Here is a 22,722-nt window from a genome sequence, read left to right as displayed (position 1 = left end):
GCCGCTCTCGCGGCCCGGGCGACAGTTGGCGCAAGCGCCGCCGCCTCCCTCGCCGAGTCACGTGCTTGAAGGACAAACCCGAGAGCTGGGGAGGGTAGAGGAGACGCGCAGACTGGATAGGCTGTTTCCGAGTTTGTCCTGGAGGAGCCTTTCCCCCCCTCCTTCGTTTGTTTAAATGTCTCCCAGGGCAGAAGTGGGAATCTGCCCCGGAAGGCGGTGAATAAATCCATCCAAGGAGCTACATCTAGAGTTGCCAGACTCAATAGAGGACAGGACCTCTGTGCCTTTAATTGCCCTGCTCTCTTTTGAGTCTGGAAACCTTAAAGAGAAACCGGCAGATCCTTTGCTTGGAAATTAAACAAAGGGTCTGCCGGTTTCTCTTTAAGGTTTCCAGACTCAAAAGAGAGCAGGGAAATTAAAGGCACAGAAGTCCTGTCCACTATTGAGTCTGGCAACCCTAGCTACATCCACACACCAGTTAACAGAGAAATTCCAGCTGTTCCTAAATCAGTTTTCAGTTTGTGGTCAAACATTTAAGTTTTTATATATATAATTTTTATTAAATTTTCTGTTTTACAATTTAGAATATTCATTTAAACATCCTTAAAATATCATGGTTCATTTTGCATATCATAAATCCCTGCATATTTTACATAAACTATACCATTCTGTATTCCATTATTACATCCATCAAAACTTATTTACACTGTTGAATGTATCTTAATGCTGTCAACGTTTCCAAGTGTACATAATTTCTCCCCATATACTCAAACATCTTCCAATCTTCTTTAAACGTATGTTATTCCCGTTTTCTTATTCTATGTGTTAAGTCCGCAAGCTTTTTGAAAGATAGGCCTCCGCAAATTCCACCCGCTGTGTAGCCATTGTTTTATTTTTATCTATTAAATTTTTATACCACACCTTCATCGGAAGATCACAAGGCGGCTTACGATATAAAAACACGGAATACATAACATAGCAACAAGGTTATCCTCATATTCCAGGTTGGAGGTCTGAGACTTGGAGAGAGAGAAATCAATCACGACATACCGTAGTACTACATAGTACTCTAGAAGGTGGGAGGTCAGAGTAAGGCTGAAATAATGGTGTATGCAGGGGTGGCAAAGCTATTGCACACCCACCTCCAGCATCTCCAGTGGTCACTCACAGGTGGGAAGGAGAGCAGCAATCCAGCAACAGCTGGTGGGTCACAGGTTCCGGCAACCCCGCTCTTCAGAACCCCACCAAATTCCTCTCTGGTTTATATGGGGAGAACCAGCTTTTATCCAAACCAACTGATTCCTCCAACCTCTGCCATCACTTACCTGTACTATACCAAAGCAAGTAGGTTTGGGTTTTTTTTAGAAATGGTGCCAAACCAGCCTTTCATGCATCCATAATTAAACATTAAATTAAACTATATAATCCTACTTTGCTATGAGATCTAAAGGCGAATCATTCAAATCTGCTGTACCCCACTGTGTGATGCGAGGTTCCAGGTTTGTGTTTCCTTTGGAATGGCAAACAGCAGAGACGTTTTTATGATATAGAGTAAAATGTTGGGTGGATTTGTAGCTTCTTGACTGACCAAATCCAAAGAGCGCTGGAAAAAAATGACTAGTGGGGTGCCACAGAGTTTTGTCCTGAAGCTGTTGTTCAACATCTTTATAAAAGACTTGGACTGAGGAATTGAGAGAAGGTTGCTAATCAAATCTGCAGATGATAGCAAACCAATGCCGCAGAAAACCAGATTGGAGAACTGGGCCCAAACTAACAAATACAAAATGAATTTCAGTAAGGACAAATGTAAGGTTTTTGTACTGTGCCAGGAAAAACCAGCTGCACAAATATAAGATGTGGAACACCTGGCTTGCCAGTTGTTATTTAGTTGTTTAGCCATGTCCGACTCTTCATGACCCCATGGACCAGAGCACGCCAGGCACTCCTGTCTTCCACTGCCTCCCGCAGTTTGGTCAGACTCATATTGGTAGCTTCGAGAACACTGTCCAACCATCTCGTCCTCTGTCGTCCCCTTCTCCTAGTGCCCTCCAGTAGTACATGTGAAAAGGATCTAGGAGTCCTAGTACACCACAAGGTGAAACCAGTTAACAATGTGGTGCAGTGCGGGGTGGGGGACCTACTGGTATTCCAGGCTGCATCAACAGAAGTATATTATCATCTTCAAATATCTAAAGGACATCAGGAAGAACTCTCTGACAGAGCTGTCCAACAGTAGAACAAACTCCAACAAAAGGTGGTGGACTCTCCCATTCACCCTCTAACACAGAGCAACTTCCTTTGTTCACGAAATGCATCAAGAAACTTGCCTGGCTAGTTTAGGGCTGCCATACGTCTGGAATTCCCCAGACATATTCGGAATACTGCAGTCAGAAGCAGTGTCCACGTGGAAATCACACCCAAAAAAATGTCTGGGAAAATCCGGATATATATGGTCTCTCTTGTCAGCATGTTCCCCCCCCCCAAAAAAAAGCTAAAAAACTTCAATAACAAACCACAACCACTTCAAGAGCTCCACAACTTTTCTGTCCGGTTTTTCACTGTTTAAAATATGGCAACCCTAGCGGTAGTTCAACAATTGAATCCTCCATTAGATTTTAACAGAGGTGTAGAATGGGGGCTCCTGGGGCATTGGCCCTAGGCACCGTTTTCTGCTGGGTCCTGCTCACCCTGCCCTGCCCAGCCGTGTGCCAGTTTGCAAGGCTGGGATCTGATCTGAATGATTTGCCAGGCGAATCATTCAAATCTGATGCCAGCATAGCAAAGCAGCTCAGGACTAGCAGGGCATCATGAGAAGGACGAAACAGCCATGTGCCCTTCAATCCCAGCCTTGCAAAGCAGGTTGGGGCTGGCGTCAGTAGTGAAGGCTGGGATAGTGTGGCAGGCTCCAATCCCCCTCTATGTCCCACCCCCAAGCACTTGCAAACCACGCTACACCACTGGATCTTAACACTTGCTGGATCCAGGACCCCAGGTATTAAAAGGTACTCAGGCATCATGGAAAAGATCCTGATGTTGGGAAAGATTGAGTGCACAAGGAGAAGGGGACGACAGAGAACGATATGTTTTGACAGTGTTCTCGAACCTAGTCTTCTTCTTCTTTGACGATCACTCGTAGCCGAATAAGATTGTCTTCCATAAACACAATTTTAACAATGGGTCCGCAAGTGACTGTGGAGGCCAATTCTGGATCCGCACGTCCTTCCGCAGTGGGGGCATTGGTTTCCAAGCGGGAGTTGATCATGGTGTGGATTTGCCAAGCCGGCCTTCCTTTTGCGTCCTGAGATCGCGTTTCTTCAAAGCCCATGACACCTTTGGAAAAGGCTGTTCTCCAACTGGAGCGCTCGCAGGCCAGTGTTTCCCAGTTGTCAGTGTTTATACTACATTTTTTAAGATTTGCCTTGAGACAGTCTTTAAACCTCTTTTGTTGACCACCAGCATTACGATTTCCATTTTTAAGTTCGGAATAGAGTAGTTCAGGGGTGTCAAACTCAAATTCATCGGGGGCCGCACCAGCAGTTTGGTCACCCTCAAAGGGCCAGTTGTATCTATAGGACTATGTGTCCACTCTTTATTATCATAAATTATTGTCACTGCATTCAATTATTACTGTTTTTTGTAATAATGTAAGTAATAACTAGCTCTGAAAGCAGAAACATAGTCAGAATAATGGCAAGTAGATATTCAAATGTACAATTATTGTACAATTTATTGAAAAATGATTTTTGGTAACTGCACTGGGTGGTGGAGGCTCGCTAGGGTTTCATGGAGGAGCTTTGCAGAGCTACTGGTACCTGGAGATGCTGGGGTCCTTCTGCATGCAGGACAGATGTTCTGCCAGTGAGCCACCACCCTTCACCAAAGGGACTGGCTGAGGTTGACTCACTGGAGCTGCTCTCCTGGTTCCAGGGTTTAAGGGCCAGAAGTATAAAGCAGCATCCTATGTTTCTGAGGAGAGGGAGGGGAGGGGAGAGGAGGGGAGGCGAGGGAGGGAGGGAGGGAGGGAGGAAGGAAGGAAGGAAGGAAGGAAGGAAGGAAGGAAGGAAGGAAGGAAGGAAGGAAGGAAGAAAAGAGGGAGCAGGAGGGAGAGAGGAAGGAAAGAGGGGAGAGAAAGAAGAGTAGGGAAGAAGGAAGGGAATAAAGAAGGAAAGAAAAAGAAAGACGGAGAGAAGACAGAGATAAAGAAGGAAGGAAGGAGAGGGAAAGAAAGAATAAGAACAAGAGAGAGGAAGAAAGAAAGGGAGGGGGGTCGCCGCCTTGATTCAGCGCCAGAAAAGAGCGCGAGGGGACCCAGGGGCAAAAAGCATTTCCCGTGCAGCGTGAGGCAGCGGGTGTCCGTTTTAGCAGACGTGCGTAAAGCCTCAGAGTTGCACGTTCATGAGGCTGAGCCGCTGCTGAGCTCACGTTCATGAGGCTGAGCCGCGGCAGGAGGAGGAGGAGGTGAGGCAAGAGGAGGAGGAGGCGACTTGTCGGGTCGGTGCCCGGCAGCGCCGTACGGAGAGTGCCGAGCCTCTGGGACACAGCAGTGCTCTGTAGCACTTTGAATCCTCTTCCACGCGGCGCTGCTGGGTGGTTTGTCTGTGCTTCAGCAGCAGCAGCAGCAGCCGTGGCAGGAGGAGGAGGATTCAAAGTGCTACAGAGCAGAGGCTCAGGACTCTCCGTGCGGCGCTGCTGGGCGCTGACCCGGCAAGCTGCCTCCTCCTTCTCCTGCTGTGGCTCGGGGCGCTCCACGCAGCGCTTCTCCGGCCACCTTTCTACCCCCCCCCCAGGCCCCAGCTGTTTGTCGGTGCTTTGTCGGCGCGGTGCTTCAGCAGCAAGGTCCCACTGCTGGGTCCCGCTGGCTGGGGCGCTCGGCGAGCCACATGACGAGGTCTGGCGGGCCGGATTTGGCCCGTGGGCCTTGAGTTTGACACCCGTGGAGTAGTTGCTTTGGAAGACGATCATCAGGCATCCGCACATGACCAGTCCAACAAAGTTGATGTTGAAGAATCATTGCTTCAACACTGGTGATCTTTGCTTCTTCCAGTACACTGATATTAGTTTGCCTGTCTCCCCAAGTGATTTGTAAAAAATTTCGGAGACACCGTTGATGGAATCTTTCGAGGAGTTGGAGATGGTGTTTATAAGTGGTCCATGTTTCACAAGCATATAGTAGGGTTGGTAGTACAATAGCTTTGTAAACAAGCACTTTGGTTTCCCTGCGAATGTCCCAGTCATCAAACACTCTGCACTTCAATTGAGAGAAAGTCGCACTCACAGAGCTCAGGCGATGCTGGATTTCGGGATCAATGTTGGCCCTTGTGGAAAGCTAACTGCCTAGGTAGGAGAAGTGATCAACATTTCCCAACGTTACACCACTGAGTTGGATTTGTGGCACTGCTGAGGGGTTATTTTGTATTTGTTGGTGCAGCACTTTGGTTTTTTAGATGTTGAGTGATAGTCCATGCTTTTCATAAGCTTCTGCAAAGATATTTAGGATGGTTTGGAGGTCAAAAATTAATAAAAACATCCATTATTTAAAAAGCAGGGTCCTACCTACTAGGAATTCTAGGTAATGATATCCCATATTAAAAAATCAACATCTTTTTATACTCATCAACAGCGGCCAGAGTAACAACTGCAAAAATCTGGAAAGGAACCACTATACCAACAAAAGGGGAATGGATAGATAAACTATGTGAATACTTGGAGCTAGCTAAATTAACAGACTTAATACGACAAAAACCGAAAGACAAGACTAAGAAACAATGGGAATGCTTAAACGACTAAAGAAAATAGGCATGGGAAATAAAACATGGCTAGGTTTAGACTGATATTACAGTTAGAACTGGATATGGAACAACTGATTGGTTCAAAATTGGGAAAGGAGTACGACAAGGTTGTATATTGTCTCCCTGCTTATTTAACTTATATGCAGAATTCATCATACGAAAGGCTGGACTAGATGAATCCCAAGCCGGAATTAAGATTGCCGGAAGAAATATCAACAACCTCAGATATGCAGATGACACAACCTTGATGGCAGAAAGTGAGGAGGAATTAAAGAACCGTTTAATGAGGGTGAAAGAGGAGAGCGCAAAATATGGTCTGAAGCTCAACATCAAAAAAAAACCAAGATCATGGCCACTGGTCCCATCACCTCCTGGCAAATAGAAGGGGAAGAAATGGAGGCAGTGAGAGATTTTACTTTCTTGGGCTCCTTGATCACTGCAGATGGTGACAGCAGTCACGAAATTAAAAGACGCCTGCTTCCTGGGAGGAAAGCAATGACAAACCTAGACAGCATATTAAAAAGCAGAGACATCTCCTTGCCGACCAAGGACTGTATAGTTAAAGCTATGGTTTTCCCAGTAGTGATGTATGGAAGTGAGAGTTGGACCATAAAGAAGGCTGGTTGCCGAAGAATTGATACTTTTGAATTATGGTGCTGGAGGAGACTCTTGAGAGTCCCATGGACTGCAAGAAGATCAAACCTCTCCATTCTGAAGGAAATCAGCCCCGAGTGCTCACTGGAAGGACAAATCCTGAAGCTGAGGCTCCAATACTTTGGCCACCTCATGAGAAGAGAAGACTCCCTGGAAAAGACCCTGATGTTGGGGAAGATGGAGGGCACAAGGAGAAGGGGACGACAGAGGACGAGATGGTTGGACAGTGTTCTTGAAGCTACGAACATGAGTTTGACCAAACTGCGGGAGGCAGTGCAAGACAGGAGTGCCTGGCGTGCTATGGTCCATGGGGTCACGAAGAGTCGGACACGACTAAACGACCAAACAACAACAACAACAACAACAAATGTTTAGACTAACCCTGCAAGACATGAAAAACAAGGGAACTTTTTTTTCTAGATTAAGAATAGATTAAGAGTCAGAATAAAGAATAAAGAAACAATAAAATGTAAAATTACTGTTCTGAAAGTGGTGGAAGTGCTTTAGGATATAATGAATTTTGTTGTTATTTTTCCTCCCTTTCCTTCTCACTTGCCTTTCCTAAACTATTTTCTTTTTCTTTTCTTGATACTTTATGTTTTCTTTATTTTCTAACATTTGCTCTCTTCTTTTTCTACCAATTTACCAAAAATAAATTAGCTCAATAGTTTAATTTACTACCGTATTGTACATTAAGACCAAGAATGAGGGATATACAAGAAATAATGGAATGTACAATGAATGTATTTTTATTTATTCTTATATTCAATGTATTTGCTGTGAATCTTGTGATTATTAATAAAATTATTATATAAAAAACAGGATGGTTTGGAGGTCATCCTCTGAGCGTGCGCACACTACGTTGTCACCAGCATACTGAAGCTCTATGACGGAAGTTACGGTACCCTTACTTTTTGCTTTCAGCCTGTTCAGATTGAAGAGCTTTCCATCTGTTCGATATATGATTTCTACTCCGGTGGGGAGTTTCCCACCGACAAAGTGTAGGGTCATGGTCAAACATGAGTTTGACCAAACTGTGGGTGGCAGTGCAAGACAGGAGTGCCTGGCGTGCTCTGGTCCATGGGGTCATGAAGAGTCGGACATGACTAAATGACTAAACAACAACAATAGGCATCATGCAGACTAACCTCACTCCCTGTAAACTCACACCAGTATTTGTATTATTGTTATTATTTATACTTGTCTTTTTCCTTGAAGGTCTGCATGCTGCTCAGCCCTCTGAAAGCTCAAGGGAAACGAGGTTCCCAATCATTCTACCTTCTGTAATGCACATCGGGCTGTTTGCTTGACAGGTGGGGGAAACAACAGCAGCCTTGATGAGATGTCTCAAATGTGGGACCCGGCTGTTTCTGGTGGGTGTTGCAGAGTAATGGTAAAGGACCCCTGGATGGTTAAGCCCAGTCAAAGGCAACAATGTGGCACTCATCTCACTTTTCAGGCTGAGGGAGACGCTGTTTGTCCACAGACAGTTTTCCGGGTCATGCGGCCAGCATGACTAAACCACTTCTGGCGCAATGGAACACCGTGATGGAAACCAGAGCACACAGAAATACTTATTTATTTACTTGCGCTGGTATGCTTTCGAACTGCTAGGTTGGCAGAAGCTGGGACAGAGCAACAGGAGCTCAACACATTGCGTGGTTTTGAACTGCCAACCTTCTGATCAGCAAGCCCAAGAGGCTCAGTGGTTTAGACCTCAGTGCCACCCACATCCCTAGGGGACTGTAGGACACAAGATGGAAGCTGATGGTGGAAGCAAGGATGGATGGGCTGGTAGAAGCATCCAGAGGCGGCAGCAGGTGAAACAGACCCCTCGTGTCCTTATTTTCCAGGGACAGTCCTGGATTTACAGGAGCCATCCCAGTTTCTGATTTGATCCCAGAATGTCACGCTTTTCCTTAGGACATTCCTTTTTTCATTGGAGAAATGTTGGAGGGTATGATAGGGTGTAAAAATGGTGAAGGACCCCTGGACGGTGACGTTCAGTCAAAGGCGACTATGGGGTTGCAGCGCTCATCTCGCTTCAGGCCAAGGGAGCCATTGTTTGTCCACAGACAGCTTTCTGGGTCATGTGGCCAGCAGGACTAAACCGCTTCCGGCACAACGGAACACTGTGATGGAAACCAGACTGCACGGAATCACCGTTTACCTTCCCACCGCAGTGGTACCTATTTATCTACTTGCACTGGCGTGCTTTCGAATTGCTAGGTTGGCAGGAGTTGGGACAGAGCAACGAGAGCTCACCCCATTGTGGGGATTCAAGGCTCAGTGGTTTAGACTACAGTTCCAACCGCATATGAGAGGACATACCTATTTTCAATAAATTAATGCTGGAGGGTATGGAACAGGACGTCCCCAGGGCTCTTTTTTCAGCCGGAACGCACTGGGACTCAGTTCCAGCACCTCTCAGTTGGGCATCATTGCCATTCTAAGAGAACAAGGGAGATGTTCATGGTGACTTCTGGCACCTCTTTTTATAGGAAAAAATAGCACTGGACTTCCCCATTTTCATCAGAGAAATGTTGGATGGTATGGAGAATGATGGTTGAGGGTGGTTAAGAAAAGAAATAGTGGTACTGATAAGTCACTCCTTCTGATCCTCCAACTGGGACAAGGGTCTATCTCAGGCTTCCCCAACCTCGGCCCTCCATATGTTTTTGGCCTACAACTCCCATGATCCCTAGCTAGCAGGACCAGTGATCAGGGATGATGGGAATTGTAGTCTCAAAACATCTGGAGGGCCGAGGTTGGGGAAGCCTGGTCTATCTCTTCATATCCCCTTCTCTGCTTACTGAGTGCAACAAGGACTGCTGAGTGAATACGCGGTCTATGTCAAGCCGCCATAACTTGTGACCCACCAAACTGGATGAAGCAGACAGCAAAATCTGAAGGTTTTGCTGAGTCCCTGCCAAGGGATAGCTGGCAGCCTGTATTTAGCAGGGGGGGCCCGCAGTTACCATACATATTCTGTGGGCTGCCATTTGTCAGATTAAATCTATGAAGAGCCATGTCCTCTAGGTGGCACCTTTGTGTAACGGATACAGTCAAGAGAATGTTCAGTTTACAACTTTTTATTAGACATTTGGTGTTGCAGCATACTCTGTCCTGAGGCAACACCCAAAATACTCCCTAACTGGGGCATTAAAACAGCCTACTTGGATTTAGGGGATTATTCAGCCCACCAACACTTCCTCAGTCATCCAGCTCAGGAACATGGGGGCAACATGTAAGTATTCTCCTTGCTTTTTTATTCATTAAAAAAAAAACAAATTTGTATCAGTTTTTAAACAAATGCAAATACCGTACAATAACCATTAAACACTTGCAGTTTCTAAACCAGCCTTTTCTAGGGCAGGTGTGATGATGAAGAAACCTATTTGCTCTACAAGGAGTCAGAATGGCTCATTTTCTCATGCAGGGAGAGCAATTTGCTGGGTACTAGCCTCTTTTCCAGCTGCTTTGTAGACTGACATCTCTCACCTTGAGCTCTTGGGAAGAAAATTGGGAGTTAAATAAATAAGTAAATAAATAGTAGTGCTTGACTCTGTTTTCAGTTCTTGAGCCCTTTGCAGCTGCAGTATCTTGGAAGACTCCAGAGTGGTATCTAAACTATTAAAACAAAGGAAATACATATTTATAGGTCAGGGGGGAATCAAAGCAATTAAGCTTTTTAAAGAAATATTCAGGGTACTGTGTGAAATCTTTCAAATTCTCCAGAACTCTTCATCAGACTGGATGGTTTAACAACAACAACAACAACCAGCAAAAGGGGAGGATGGCTGGTGGTGAAGCTGCCTGTACATATTGTAAGGCTATGTACACACTAACCCGTTTGTAACACAAACATGCAGTTTTTCTCAATCTGGAATCATTCCTGTTTGTTCTCAGCAACCTGCTTTCAATCTTGATTCAGGGCTCATCCACACTTCTATTCTTCTCCCGTGCCTAGAGGAAGCACAAGTCCAAGTGGTTTTCTGCTCAACTCACACTCTCTAGGCATGGATCCGAGCGGTTTCCCCTTTGCCTTGCTTCTTTGCCAAGGAAAACATGCTGTTTCACTTTAAATGGGAAACCTGATTGCTGTTAGCTCTGAGTGAGCACTAAAGAGTGGTTTTCCAGGGGGGGGGGAGCAGCGGGACAAAATGACGTGTGGGTGCCAGTCTTGGAATACACTGACTGCACTCCCAAGAGTGTGGGGCAGAGGCATGGGGCCAGGAGAGTGACCTAGGAGAAGGGGCCAGTGATGCAAGGCAGGAACCAGAGGAAGGGGCAGAGTCAGGGCAGTCTGAGACAGAGGAAGGCGCACCAGATCTGGCAAAAGAAGAAGAGATGGTTCAGCTGACAGATGGGTGAGTAGACTCCTCGCCTTTCCCCGCCCCACTTGTCTACTAAAACCAGGAGGGGCTTGAAGCTGGAAGAGCAGTGGTGCCTTCCGTACAGGAGCCAATGCAAAAGGAAAGGGAGAGGAGAAGGAGAAGGAGGAGAGAGAAAGAAAGAAGGAGAAAAAGGAAAGAACCTTGCCGTGCCACAGGCACCGCCACTGCTGCTGCTAAGGAGGAGACGTAGGAGAGCACCGGGAGGGCAAGGACACGTGGCTGGGCCCAGACCTGACCCGAGCCTACTCCATGGTGGCTAGTGCTCCAAGAGAGCAGGCCCAGAGGAAGGCCACGCAACAGAGGAGACCACAGAAAAGAAGATATTACTTCTTTGGGTTTTTTTTTAAAAAACTTTTTAAAAATAACTTTTTTGTCTGTCATATGTGTGTGTGTGTGTGTGTGTGTGTGTGTGTGTGTGTGTGTGTGTGTCCGGATTATGTGAAAGAAATCTGGTAACCTTAGCCCAGAGGCTAGAAGATATTAGAAGGTAGCTACCATATCTCATCTCAGTCTCCTCTTGCCCAGGCTAAACATACCCAACTTCCTCAGCCGTTCATCATAAGGATTGGTTTCCAGCCCCTTGATCTTCCTGATACTCCTCTGTACATGTTCCAGCTTCCTTCTCAAATTGTGGCTCCCAGAACTGGACACAGTAGTCCAGGTGGGGTCTGACCAAGGCAGATGTACTATTACTCCAGGTGGGGTAATACTCCCTTGATCTAGACTTTAGACATCTGCTGATGCAGCCTAGAATCACATTACCTTTTTTCTTTTTACTGCTGCCTCCCACTGTAGATCATTTCCCCATGTACTACTGGCAAGCCAGGTTTTCCCCATCTTATATTTGTGCAGCTGGTTCTTGCTGCCTAAGTGCAGAACCTGACATTCGTCCCTCCTGAAATTCATTTTCTTAGTTTGGGCCCAGTTCTCCAATCTGTTAAGGTTGTCTTGACTCCTGATTCTGTCTTCTGTGTAAAAGTTCCCATGGTGAGACTGTTTTGGCCTCTCTTGTGGCTGAGCCTATTGTAAAATAATAGAATCACAGAATTGTATAGTTGGCATGGACACTGAGGGTCATCTACTCTAATCCTCTGCAGTGCAATAATCTCAGTCCCCCATCCAATCTTTTTATCCCACACCTACCCTTTCTGCAAACTTCCAGTCATGTTTTTTAAAACCAACCTGTTGTTTCCCCCCTCTTGTTACTTCCCAACACCCTTCTTCCATCCTTTTTTCCCAGCGATTTCCCTGCCCCCCCCTCTCTCACTGGGTGGTCAGGAGAACCCCCTGGGTCTCCCTTGAGGAGTTCTTTTTTCAAGTCCTGAATTTGCCCCACATCTCTCACTTGCGGAGCATTTTGCCCTCCCTCTTCCTCCTCTTCTTTGCAGTCTCGAAATGCTTCAAAATTGTCTTTATTGTCGAATGTTTGAAATTCTTCCTCTGGATCCTCGGAACTAGGCTCTTCTCTTTCCTCGTCACTTTTTGTATCACCGCTTAAGTCATCCAATCTTTTACTAGTTTGTTTCAATTGTAAATTGTTCTTGTCCAACGTGTCTTTAATATTCAAAAGTACCGAGTAAATCTGTTGATAGTAAAAGTCTTGTGTTGATGTTGTGGCTGCCATTGTCCTTGCCTCTCAGACCCCGTGGGAAAGCAGAAGATAGGAAGACCGGATATGGCAGGAGTCAAATTCCACAATGAAAGCCATTTTAAGTCCAGTTCTGGTTAAATCCTTAATCCAAATACATAACGTAGTCCAATCATGATTTCAACAATAATTATAAATCCATTTGCTGATCACTCCAGGGACCGGGATCCAATCTCCTGGAGGGTTTTAAATGTCAAATTTCTGGCAAATTAATTACTTCCTCTCACTCCTCCTGTTGGAGATCAAATTACTGCGTCGTTGCAAAGCAATGCAGGAGACCGACTTCCGAATTTTGGAGTCTCCCACCGTGTCCAATTAATCATTAATGCCAATCGAAATTTTCACTCACGTGGAGTTCTTGTCCAAATCCAATGTTTTTTGGAAGGCATCCGCCGCTAGCTGGCTGAAGGCTCAGGGCTTCGCTGCTGGAGGTGGTGACAATGCCCAAAATGGCTCCCGCGACTGCCACCCCGCTGACTCTCAGGGACTCTGCCGAGCTCCCTGGGCAGCGAAGGAGTCGCGTTGAGGAGCAGCGCTGGGCAGAAAGCCCCCGGGAAGCTCAACCCGGGATTTAACGGGGATCCGCGCGCCCCTGCGGATTTCCCCCCCTCCACAGTAGCCAGAAGCTTCGGAACTCGAGGCTTCTGCGCCTTCTCGCTCGCGCGGCGAACCGGAAGTCCCGAACGCTGTGCATTTTCAGGTTGCGGACCGCGCATGCGCAGAACCACAAAAATGACATCATGTGCAGAAGCACCAAATCGCATCACACACGTGCGCAGACGCAGTGCTGTGGGTTGCGAACGCACCTCCTGCATGGATCACATTCAACCTGAGATATGACTGTATGGAGGAAGCTGAGGTTACCTGGGCGCTCTTAACAGGTCCAGATGAATTGACCAGTTAGTTAAGCTTCCACTAGAGGAATATGTAGCAAAACCTCTTACTTGGGATAAAGCATCTCTAGCTGCATTTCTTATGGAAAGAACCAGGGCTTTCCATAAAAGATAAAGAATTCAAAGGCTTGCTTACAATTTTGTGACATTTTGTTGGGCAAATAAAGGCCTTGCTTTTTGATAATAAATTTATCGTTGGCATTTAATGTGCCACAGGAAGGGTAAATTTTGCTCCAATATACTGTTACATAAATTAGAGGGGGGGGCACATCTTTAAAGTTATTAAATGTTACAAATACTGTATTATGCCTGAATGTATCCTTTCAACTTGACAGCACAGGGAAGATACCTTGCTTTCAAAAAAATCATATAAAATCAACTCTTGTCAATTTCTTCCATTCCAATGCTATTTTGCCCTTGGAAAAAGGACTCTTCCCTGCCACCTCCCCAAGTGTGAAGACATGTAAGGTATACACACCTCCTACCCCGGGAAATGCCCAGAGGTGACAATTGCTGGGCTCATTGTTAGCCAAGGGAAGCCAAATCTCATCACCAGACTTGCCTCAGGATCCAAACATGCAAAGGAAGTTCTATTGTACTTTGGGTGGTGAGTACTTAAGACCTGTTTGCCTATGCTAATCTTATACCCCTAATCTACCCAGGTAGGTAGCCGTGTTGGCCTAATCTACCCCTAATCTTAGACTAAACGACTAAACAACAACAACAAATCTTATACTTGGGTGTTGCCCTGACACATTTGCCCATGGGTAGGGATGCGGGTGGCGACCCGTTGCTCGATCCCAGCTCCTGCCAACCTAGCAGTTTGAAAGCATGTCAAAATGCAAGTACAGTAGATAAATAGGTAAAATACCTACAGCAGGAAGGTAAACGGCGTTTCCGTGTGCTGCTCTGGTTTGCCAGAAGCGGCTTGGTCATGCTGGCCACATGACCTGAAAGCTTATACGCTGGCTCCCTCGGCCAATAGAGCGAGATGAGCACTGCAACCCCAGTCGGTCATGACTGGACCTATTGGTCAGGGGTCCCTTTAGGCAAACTAAGGCCTGGGGGCCAGATCAGGCCCCATCGCCTTCTCAATCCAGCCCACAGACGGTCCTGGAATCAGTGTGTTTTTACATGAGTAGAATGTGTCCTTTTATTTGTTCTCCCCCCCAAAAAAAAAATATAGTCCAGCCCCCCACAAGGTCTGAGTGACAGTTGCTGAAAAAGTTTGCTGACCCCTGCATTTGCGAATGTTAATCTTGTGTAACCCTCCCCTTTCTGAGGGGAGTTTTAGTGATGTAGCAATGATATATTGATGCTGCTGTGTGTACTGTGTTCTGCGATATGGTGGGAAAGCTCTGGATTCACTCGCTGTTGTTTGAACCTGTTGCACAACAATAAAGGATTTAAGTCTACTGACTGTTGTTTTGCTCCAAATTACTTGGCTGGAATTTCCTTCTTTTACTGACCGCATACCCCAGTGCCAGATTTACAGATAAGCTAAACAAGCTATAGCTTAGGGCTCCACTCTCTTGGGGCCCCCAGAAAAAATTAAAGAAAAAAAACCCTGGGTGTACATTTCCAAAATATAAGATAAAAAACAAAATAAAACCTACATACAGTGTTTTGTTTTGTGCAGGCTCCTATTTGTTATGTGCAGATGGCTTTAGATACCCATAAATTACCATATGGCATACAGTCATACCGCAGTTTAAGTACGCCTCGGTTTGAGTATTCTCAGTTTAAGTACTCCGCGGACCTGTCTGGAATGGATTAATTGTTATGTTATGTTTTTGTTTCGCAACCGACCTATTGAAGGGTTAACCCAGACTCCTGGTTAACTGACAGCAACATTCCATGGGAGGCGTGGCCTGCATGGGGTTTAAATGGAAAGGGGAACAGTTATGTCAGTTGGCGGTTGGGGGTTTTTTGTGTGGGAGCTTGGGTGGTTGTGGAGAAGGTAGAATTTAGAGTAGATGAAGTAGTGGATAGGTATTCTGTTATTTACCAAGAACGTTATCTGTGAAATTAAGTTTGTACCAATGTTACCAGAAAGCAACCATTAAGATTCAAGCCAATAAATAACCATCTTTAAAGTGTCACATTAGTAATCGTCTATTTTATTTTCCAGCTAAGGTACCCAGGAACCCAGGTGGTGGGGAACTCTTTTAAACTGTCAAAACTGCCTTTTAGAGGAGAAAGGTTAGTTTGTGGCTGAGAGTGCACCAAGAAAGGGGGGGGGGCTAAAGGAGGAGACAGGTTCTGAGCGATAATAAAGTTACCTCAGGAAGGAGGCTAGCTTTACAGTAAGGGAGGTTCTAGTGAAGGGAAACCCTTATCTGAGTGCACATAGGAACAGTCTTATTTATAGCCCCAAGTCTATATAGGTACCTGGTCACGTTTAGGCTGGAAGATGACTCTCTTTTATTTTTGAAAACCCACAAGTGCTAGAGGGTTTAAAGAAAGGCTAGAGGGATAAGTGGGAGGTTTTATTTACCTCAGAAATCCCTGCTAGTGCTTTTAATAATTGAGAGGTCAGAGTTATAAGACGGAAAGTGAGAGGGACTTTCGTCGCACCTCGGTTTGAGTATTTTCAGTTTAAGTACTCCGCGGACCTGTCTGGAACAGATTAATCCACTTTCCATTACTTTCAATGGGAAAGTTTGCTTCAGGTTAAGTTCACTCTTCCGGAACCAATTGTGTTTGTAAACCAAGGTACCACTGTATATTCAACACATAAAACAGCAGCAATTTGTTGTTGACAAAGGACAGCTGGACATATAAAGGGCCCCATTACTTCCAGTAGTTTAGGGCCTCATCAAACCTAAACCCAGCCCTGTGCATTTTGTGAATCTTTGCACTTGTGTCCATTTACTCTATTCATTTTTCCTGATTTGAACTATAAAATGGTGATTTTCTTGAGTCAAAGTGAGAGTAAAAAGGTAAAGGGACCCCTGACCATTAGGTCCAGTCGTGACCGACTCTGGGGTTGCGCGCTCATCTCGCATTATTGGCCGAGGGAGCCGGCGTATAGCTTCCAGGTCATGTGGCCAGCATGACAAAGCCGCTTCTGGCAAACCAGAGCAGCACATGGAAACGCCGTTTACCTTCCCGCTGTAGCGGTTCCTATTTATCTACTTGCATTTTGACGTGCTTTCGAACTGCTAGGTTGGCAGGAGCTGGGACCAAGCAACGGGAGCTCACCCCATCACAGGGATTCGAACCGCCGACCTTCTGATCAGCAAGCCCTAGGCTCAGTGGTTTAACCACAGCGCCACCCCTAAACATTACAGTGGTACCTCGGGTTATGAACCTAATTCCTTCCGGAGGTCCTTTCTTAACCCAAAACCGTTCTTAACCCAAGGTGCCCTTTTGCTAATGGGGCCTCACGCTGCCGCCGTGCGATTTCCATTCTCATCCGGGGGCAAAGTTCGCAACCCGGAGCAACTACTGGAAAGCACTGTCTGGAAAGGATTCCTTTCTCTCTGTTTCAGATAGCCCTTGATTTACTTTGCAAAATGTTCCCTCTGCAGTTTTTGACAAGGGTGGGACATGAGTCCCTCCTTGTGAGAAGCAGATTACGCAGACTGCATAGCAGCAGACCTAAATACAGACTAGTGAAGAACAGGAATGTCTGGTCACTATATCAAATTTGCAGGGTGCTGTTGATCTCCCAGAGATCTGCCCTGCTTCAGGTGCAGCCTTGTTATCTAAACCAATAGAAATTATGCAACTCATGTTCCTCTTCTCATTGGTCTTTACATGAGGGGGGGGGGACAGAAAAGGAGAAAGGAGGAGGAGATATAAGAAAGTGACTTTTCTGCCAAGGATGAACGAAACAGAAGCAGCAGCTGTTGCTGCTTTTCAGCAACTTCCAGCGAGATGCCCTTTCCAAGCAGCTCTTCCAGGACCCAACGGCACAAACTGATATTGACAGGGACCATGGTTGTTGCAGTTGTATTAATGACTGCTGTGTTGCTTGCTGTGCTCCTACCTGGAAGGAAAGGATCCCCTAGCTCAGAAGTATTGCAGTGGGAAGGCAAAGGGACCACGAAACAGCTGCATGAAATCGTCTTGGGGAGATGTTACAACTACATTGCCATAGTGAATCCTGAGCTCAGGTGAGTGCTAAGAACACACTTTTGAAGAATAAAAGCATTAGTGCATACTGTAGACAGAGAAGGAACAGTACGGTAGGGAAACTGGACGGCAGCTATTCTAGAGGAAAATGTCTAGGGTGAGATTTGAAGCTGTTCTTACTCTGCATTCCCTCCCCTAAAAGTGTTAAAAAGCTGGTTTGAAAACTAGCTGAACAGTTCCTGCATCGGAATTGTTCAGGGCTTTGATATCTCTCTCATATGCATGATAATAAGGAACTTAGCTTTCTCCAGCATGCAGTGATGCGGGAAACAAAATTTTTAAAAAATCCTTCCAGTAGCACCTTAGAATTTTGGCCTGTTACACAGCTGCTAAAAGCGTATGAACAGCACAAGCAAAGATTCTTGTTTAGAAGTGGGTATTTTAAATGAAAGCAGGGAAGGGTTTCCTGTACTGTATGTATAAGTAAGTAGATTGGATGGGTCAGAAATATATATATATATTAGTAATACTTAGTGTTCACAGTTTTTGCAGTGCTTAATGTATCTATACAATGTAATCCATACAATGGCATTGCGAGGTAGGTTAATGTTATTGGAGGTGCAGGGGGGATGTCTAAAGAATACGGAATTGATCAAGACCATTTAGTGAGGTTACGACAAAAACAACATTTTAACTTGGGGGCTTCTTGTTCCTGGTTCAAGGCTCCCAGTACAGTTCTACCCATATTTCTTCAGAACTTAATCCAACTCCATTTAGTTGAGATAGCTGCCAGGTAAGTATGAACGGAATGATGGCCTGGTAGTACAATTCTATGTGTGGTTTACTCAGAAACAAAGGCTACTAAATTCAATAAAATCAGTATATTGGGTTTACGGCTGCAGTCTTTGACTTTCAAATAAGGGCCAGGGGGAAAGTGTTGAAATCATCAAGTACATGAGAAAAGATGTGGTTGATTGGGACTAAAATCACAATAATTTCATTATCTTACTAGCTTTGGTGCTCAGAGGCATGCTGTAAAAATTTGTCAACAGAAGAACTTATTGAACCTTATCAGTATCTTGTAATAGCATTTGTTGAACCTTATCAAAATGTTGCAATGAGGAAATAATACTGTCTTTGACTAGAGGGAGAGGTTGGTGAGAAGCAGACTTTGGCCATATGAGGAATGTTTGGCATCTGCTATCGAAAGACCTGTTGAGATCAGAAGGCTCACTTTTCATCTGCTCAGCCTTTATCTGGGTAAATGTTAGGAACCAGGCAGAGGGCCTTCTCGGTAGTGGCACCCACCTTGTGGAACGCCCTCCCATCAGATGTCAAGAAAATAAACAACTACCTGTCTTTTAGTAGACATCTGAAAGCAGCCCTGTTTAGGGGAGTTTTTTATGTTTGATCTTTTATTGTGTTTTTAATATTCTGTTGGGAGCCGCCCAGAGTGGCTGAGGAAACCCAGCCAGCAGATGGGTGGGGTAAAAACAATTTATTATTATTAGATATTTATTTATTGCAGCGGCTTCAAATTTGTTAAAATTCCTACAGATAATTTGTGCAGTGCATTTACATATGTACATAAAATATGGTTGCTGCATGTAGATTATGGATTAAACATACACATTTGCCTATACACATCAGAAAATTGCCCAAGACCATAGCTTCTCAGTGCATGTATCAAAGTAGACTTGTATATTGTTGTTGTTTGAAGCAATCCATGTTCAGGTAGCATTCATGTGCATTCAGCACATGGTCATCCACATAGAGGATGCACACTCTTTCTACATGGGAGTGGTTTGCAAAATGTGTCTCCCCTCCTCCTTTCCTGGGTGGCGTCATGTAGACCTCCTTCTTCCCAATTTAGAAAGAAAAAAAAGTGGTTCGCTTTTATTCGCTCAGAAACCAGAACTGCCTAGTCATCATACTTTGGAGCTGAATAGGTTGGCAAGCTGCTATCTCTTGTGGTATTTAGGCTTTAGCGGTAATTGGCTTCTGTGGTATTTTGACTTCTTGGACCTCTTTAGCTGATAGTCAGCTGTCTGGGTTATGTACTACTCTCTGCTTCTGATATGCTGTGATCTGATCTAGGTTCTCTGTGGAAATGTTACATGTAAGCTTTGAGTAGAGGGTTGCAGAATACGTGTCTGTCTGCTCTTTGAGTGGGTAGCCATTTCTCAGAAGAGCATTGCGATACCTCAAAGCATTTCCTCTGATCTCGTAAACTCCCCTCTCTTCTTTTACCACAGGAAGTGGGTCAGATTATATTAATACAAAAAATTCCTTCAGTAGCACCTTAAAGACCAACTAAGTTTTTATTTTGGTATGAGCTTTCGTGTGCATGCACACTTCTTCAGATCTTCTTCGGTATCTGAAGAAGTGTGCATGCACACGAAAGCTCATACCAAAATAAAAACTTAGTTGGTCTTTAAGGTGCTACTGAAGGAATTTTTTTTATTTTACTTCGATCCAGACCAACACGGCTACCTATATTAATACAGTTAATCTAGTCTCTCTAGAGATTATGTGTGAGGGTCACAAACAATCCCCTTGTCACTATCTTAAAGGACACAAATCTTGAGTTCCCTCATGATTTTATAGGCTGCTACGAAACCTCTAATTCCTATTTTTTGAGTAGTGGGGATAATGGCTCTAAAACATCTTACAAAATAACTCCCTTTTATCTTCCTTGGGAACATGAACTCCACTGAAGTGTGAGAAGGGCTGAGGAATTTATCCTGTAGGATTGAAAAGTAAAATCAAATGTATTTAAGGAAATTGGAGTTTGCAGGCAATTAAAGTAAAAGATAATGAAAAGAAAGAAAGAAATTGCAACCTATTATGCTGCTTTCTGGCATGTTAGTCTAACCAGGAGGGAGAAAAATGTAAAAAGAAAGATAGTTCCAGGGTCATTTTGCTTTCTGGCAGGGAGGAAGTTTGTCTGTGACTTCCTGGGCACTATAGTCCTTCAACCCCTCTAGCTCCACCTGAAGTTGTCTCTCTGGTGCACAGAGAATAATTCTATGTCTTCATCACTTCTGTGACTTTATGTAATAACATTTCAATAGGATTCTTTCTTCCTTCTTGTCAACTGAACCTTTTGTGATGTAGAGAGACCTCTATAGAATATTGTGCATGTCAAACACTTCAGCTGTACTATGGTAAGGTCAAGCAAGCTTACTTTATCTCAAGAGCTATCACATGGAAGATGGAGCAAGGTTGTATTTTCCTGCTCTGGAGACTAGGACCCGAACCAGGGGATTAAAGTTACAAGAAAGGAGATTCCGACGAAGCATCGGGGGAAACTTTCTGACAGTGAGAGCTGTTTGACAGTGGAATGGTCTCAGGAGGTTGTGCACTCTCCTTTGTTGGAGGTTTTTAAGCAGAGATTGGGTGCATCCGTCATGGATTCTTTAGCTGAGATTCTGTATTGTAGGGGGTTGGACTAGATGACCCTTGGGATCCCTTCTTACTCTACAATATGGTTCTAGGAAACAAGGCTCCCTGTTGTAGAGCCCTCCAGATGTTGTTGGATTCCAACTCCAGCAGCTCCCATCATCCATCATTACTGATTAGGCTGTCTGGGACAACAACATCTAAAGGGCTAAAGCGCTATCATCTTTTTTCTGGAGGAAGATAATGATGGCAAGTTGTCTGCCAGAAAAGATGGTTTTCTGTCTACTGCTTATCTTCTCATCAAGGAACCTGATAAGCTTCCACTTTGTATTGTGGATCTGTAGGATTCCCCTTGTGCTCTGGGCATTCTGTAGTCCAGTGTTGGGCAACCTTTTGAGCTTGGTGTGACAAAATTCGCCAAAAAACCGAGCATAACTCGGGTGGTGTGTCACTTCGAGAAAAAAACCATAATTTCGTGATATTTATAGTTTAAATAACAAAAATGTATACTTGTAATATATACAGTAACTGTATTTAATAAACCAAAATCTAATTATTTACCCAAACCAAACCAAAAAACCCTTATTTATCACAAAGTGCCCAGAGTTGTAGAGCTTTTTGAGGGGGGGGCTGCTGACCAAAGTTTTGGAGGTTTTTTGGGGGGTGCAAAAGTTGCTTTGCTTTTTTGGGGGGGATGCCCCAAAGCTGCTGCACTTTGGGGGTGGGTGGGGAGAGAACAGAAATGAATGACGAATAATACCTTCGCTGGAACAAACACGCAGCACCGACATAGTCTGCCAAAGTGCAAAAAAAAACCCAGCACAGAACAGGTTAAAAAACTAACATTATTACACCCATCGTCTGCCAAAGCGCCAGAAAAAACAGCACAGAAAGGGTTAAAAACCAATCTCTGGCTACCAGCAGCAACAACAACAAAGGATCAGGGGGGGGGAGAAACAATAGCGCAAATGTGCCAGTGGGGCGCGTGCCAGCAGTGAGGGCTCTGCGTGTCACGTCTGACACGCGTGTGTCATAGGTTCGCCATAATTGCTGTAGTCACACATCTACCTTTACAATATAGATTCCCCCCACTTTCAGTCCGGGTTACTTCCCAATACTTCTACAGTTTAGTAGAAGCCTTAAAAAGGTAAAGGGACCCCTGACCATTAGGTCCAGTCGTGACCGACTCTGGGGTTGCGCGCTCATCTCGCATTATTGGCCGAGGGAGCCGGCGTATAGCTTCCAGGTCATGTGGCCAGCATGACAAAGCCGCTTCTGGCAAACCAGAGCAGCACATGGAAACGCCGTTTACCTTCCCGCTGTAGCGGTTCCTATTTATCTACTTGCATTTTGACGTGCTTTCGAACTGCTAGGTTGGCAGGAGCTGGGACCAAGCAACGGGAGCTCACCCCGTCACAGGGATTCGAACCGCCGACCTTCTGATCAGCAAGCCCTAGGCTCAGTGGTTTAACCACAGCGCCACCTGGGTCCCTAGTAGAAGCCTTACTTCTCACTAAATTTAAAGGACTGCAGCTTCAGTTAGTCAGGTAACACAGGAAAATCCAATCTGATACCTTAGCCAGTCACATTCTGCAGCCTTACTCAAACTGAATAGATTCCTTCATACAGTAATACCAAAATATGTTTCAGATAAGTAAATAATAATAACAGAATGTGTGTGGGGGGGGTTCATTCTTGTTTTATTATGTGTTTTGTCTTTTTTATTTTGTATGTTGTGAACGTCTCTGAGATCTATGGATAAAAAGTGGCATACATATTTAATTAACAACAACAACAACAGTGAGTCTGCACTTAAGCCATCAGCCATAAGACCCCAGGGCCTCTCCTTAGTTGATTGA

At 44.9% G+C, this 22,722-nt stretch overlaps 1 protein-coding gene across 2 annotated transcripts in view; it reads left to right on the top strand.

Annotated features, from left to right (window-relative positions):
* The first annotated feature begins 17,142 nt into the window (after positions 1-17,142).
* LOC148687256 (ADP-ribosyl cyclase/cyclic ADP-ribose hydrolase 1-like) overlaps positions 17,143-22,722 on the top strand; it is a 47,702-nt gene continuing 42,122 nt past the window's right edge. The window contains exon 1 of one of the 2 annotated variants that reach the window (XM_088657236.1): positions 17,143-17,502. In XM_088657236.1, the coding sequence (XP_088513362.1) occupies positions 17,264-17,502 (239 nt within the window). In that variant the 5' untranslated portion in view covers positions 17,143-17,263. The remainder of the gene's footprint in view (positions 17,503-22,722) is intronic. The other variant, XM_088657240.1, reaches the window with a different exon arrangement.

Source organism: Zootoca vivipara, chromosome Z1 (assembly GCF_965207765.1).
Source record: "Zootoca vivipara chromosome Z1, rZooViv2.hap1.1, whole genome shotgun sequence".
In the NCBI taxonomy this organism is placed as follows: domain Eukaryota; kingdom Metazoa; phylum Chordata; class Lepidosauria; order Squamata; family Lacertidae; genus Zootoca; species Zootoca vivipara.
Note: the sequence above shows the minus strand (reverse complement) of the source record. Positions and strands in the feature narration are given on the sequence as shown.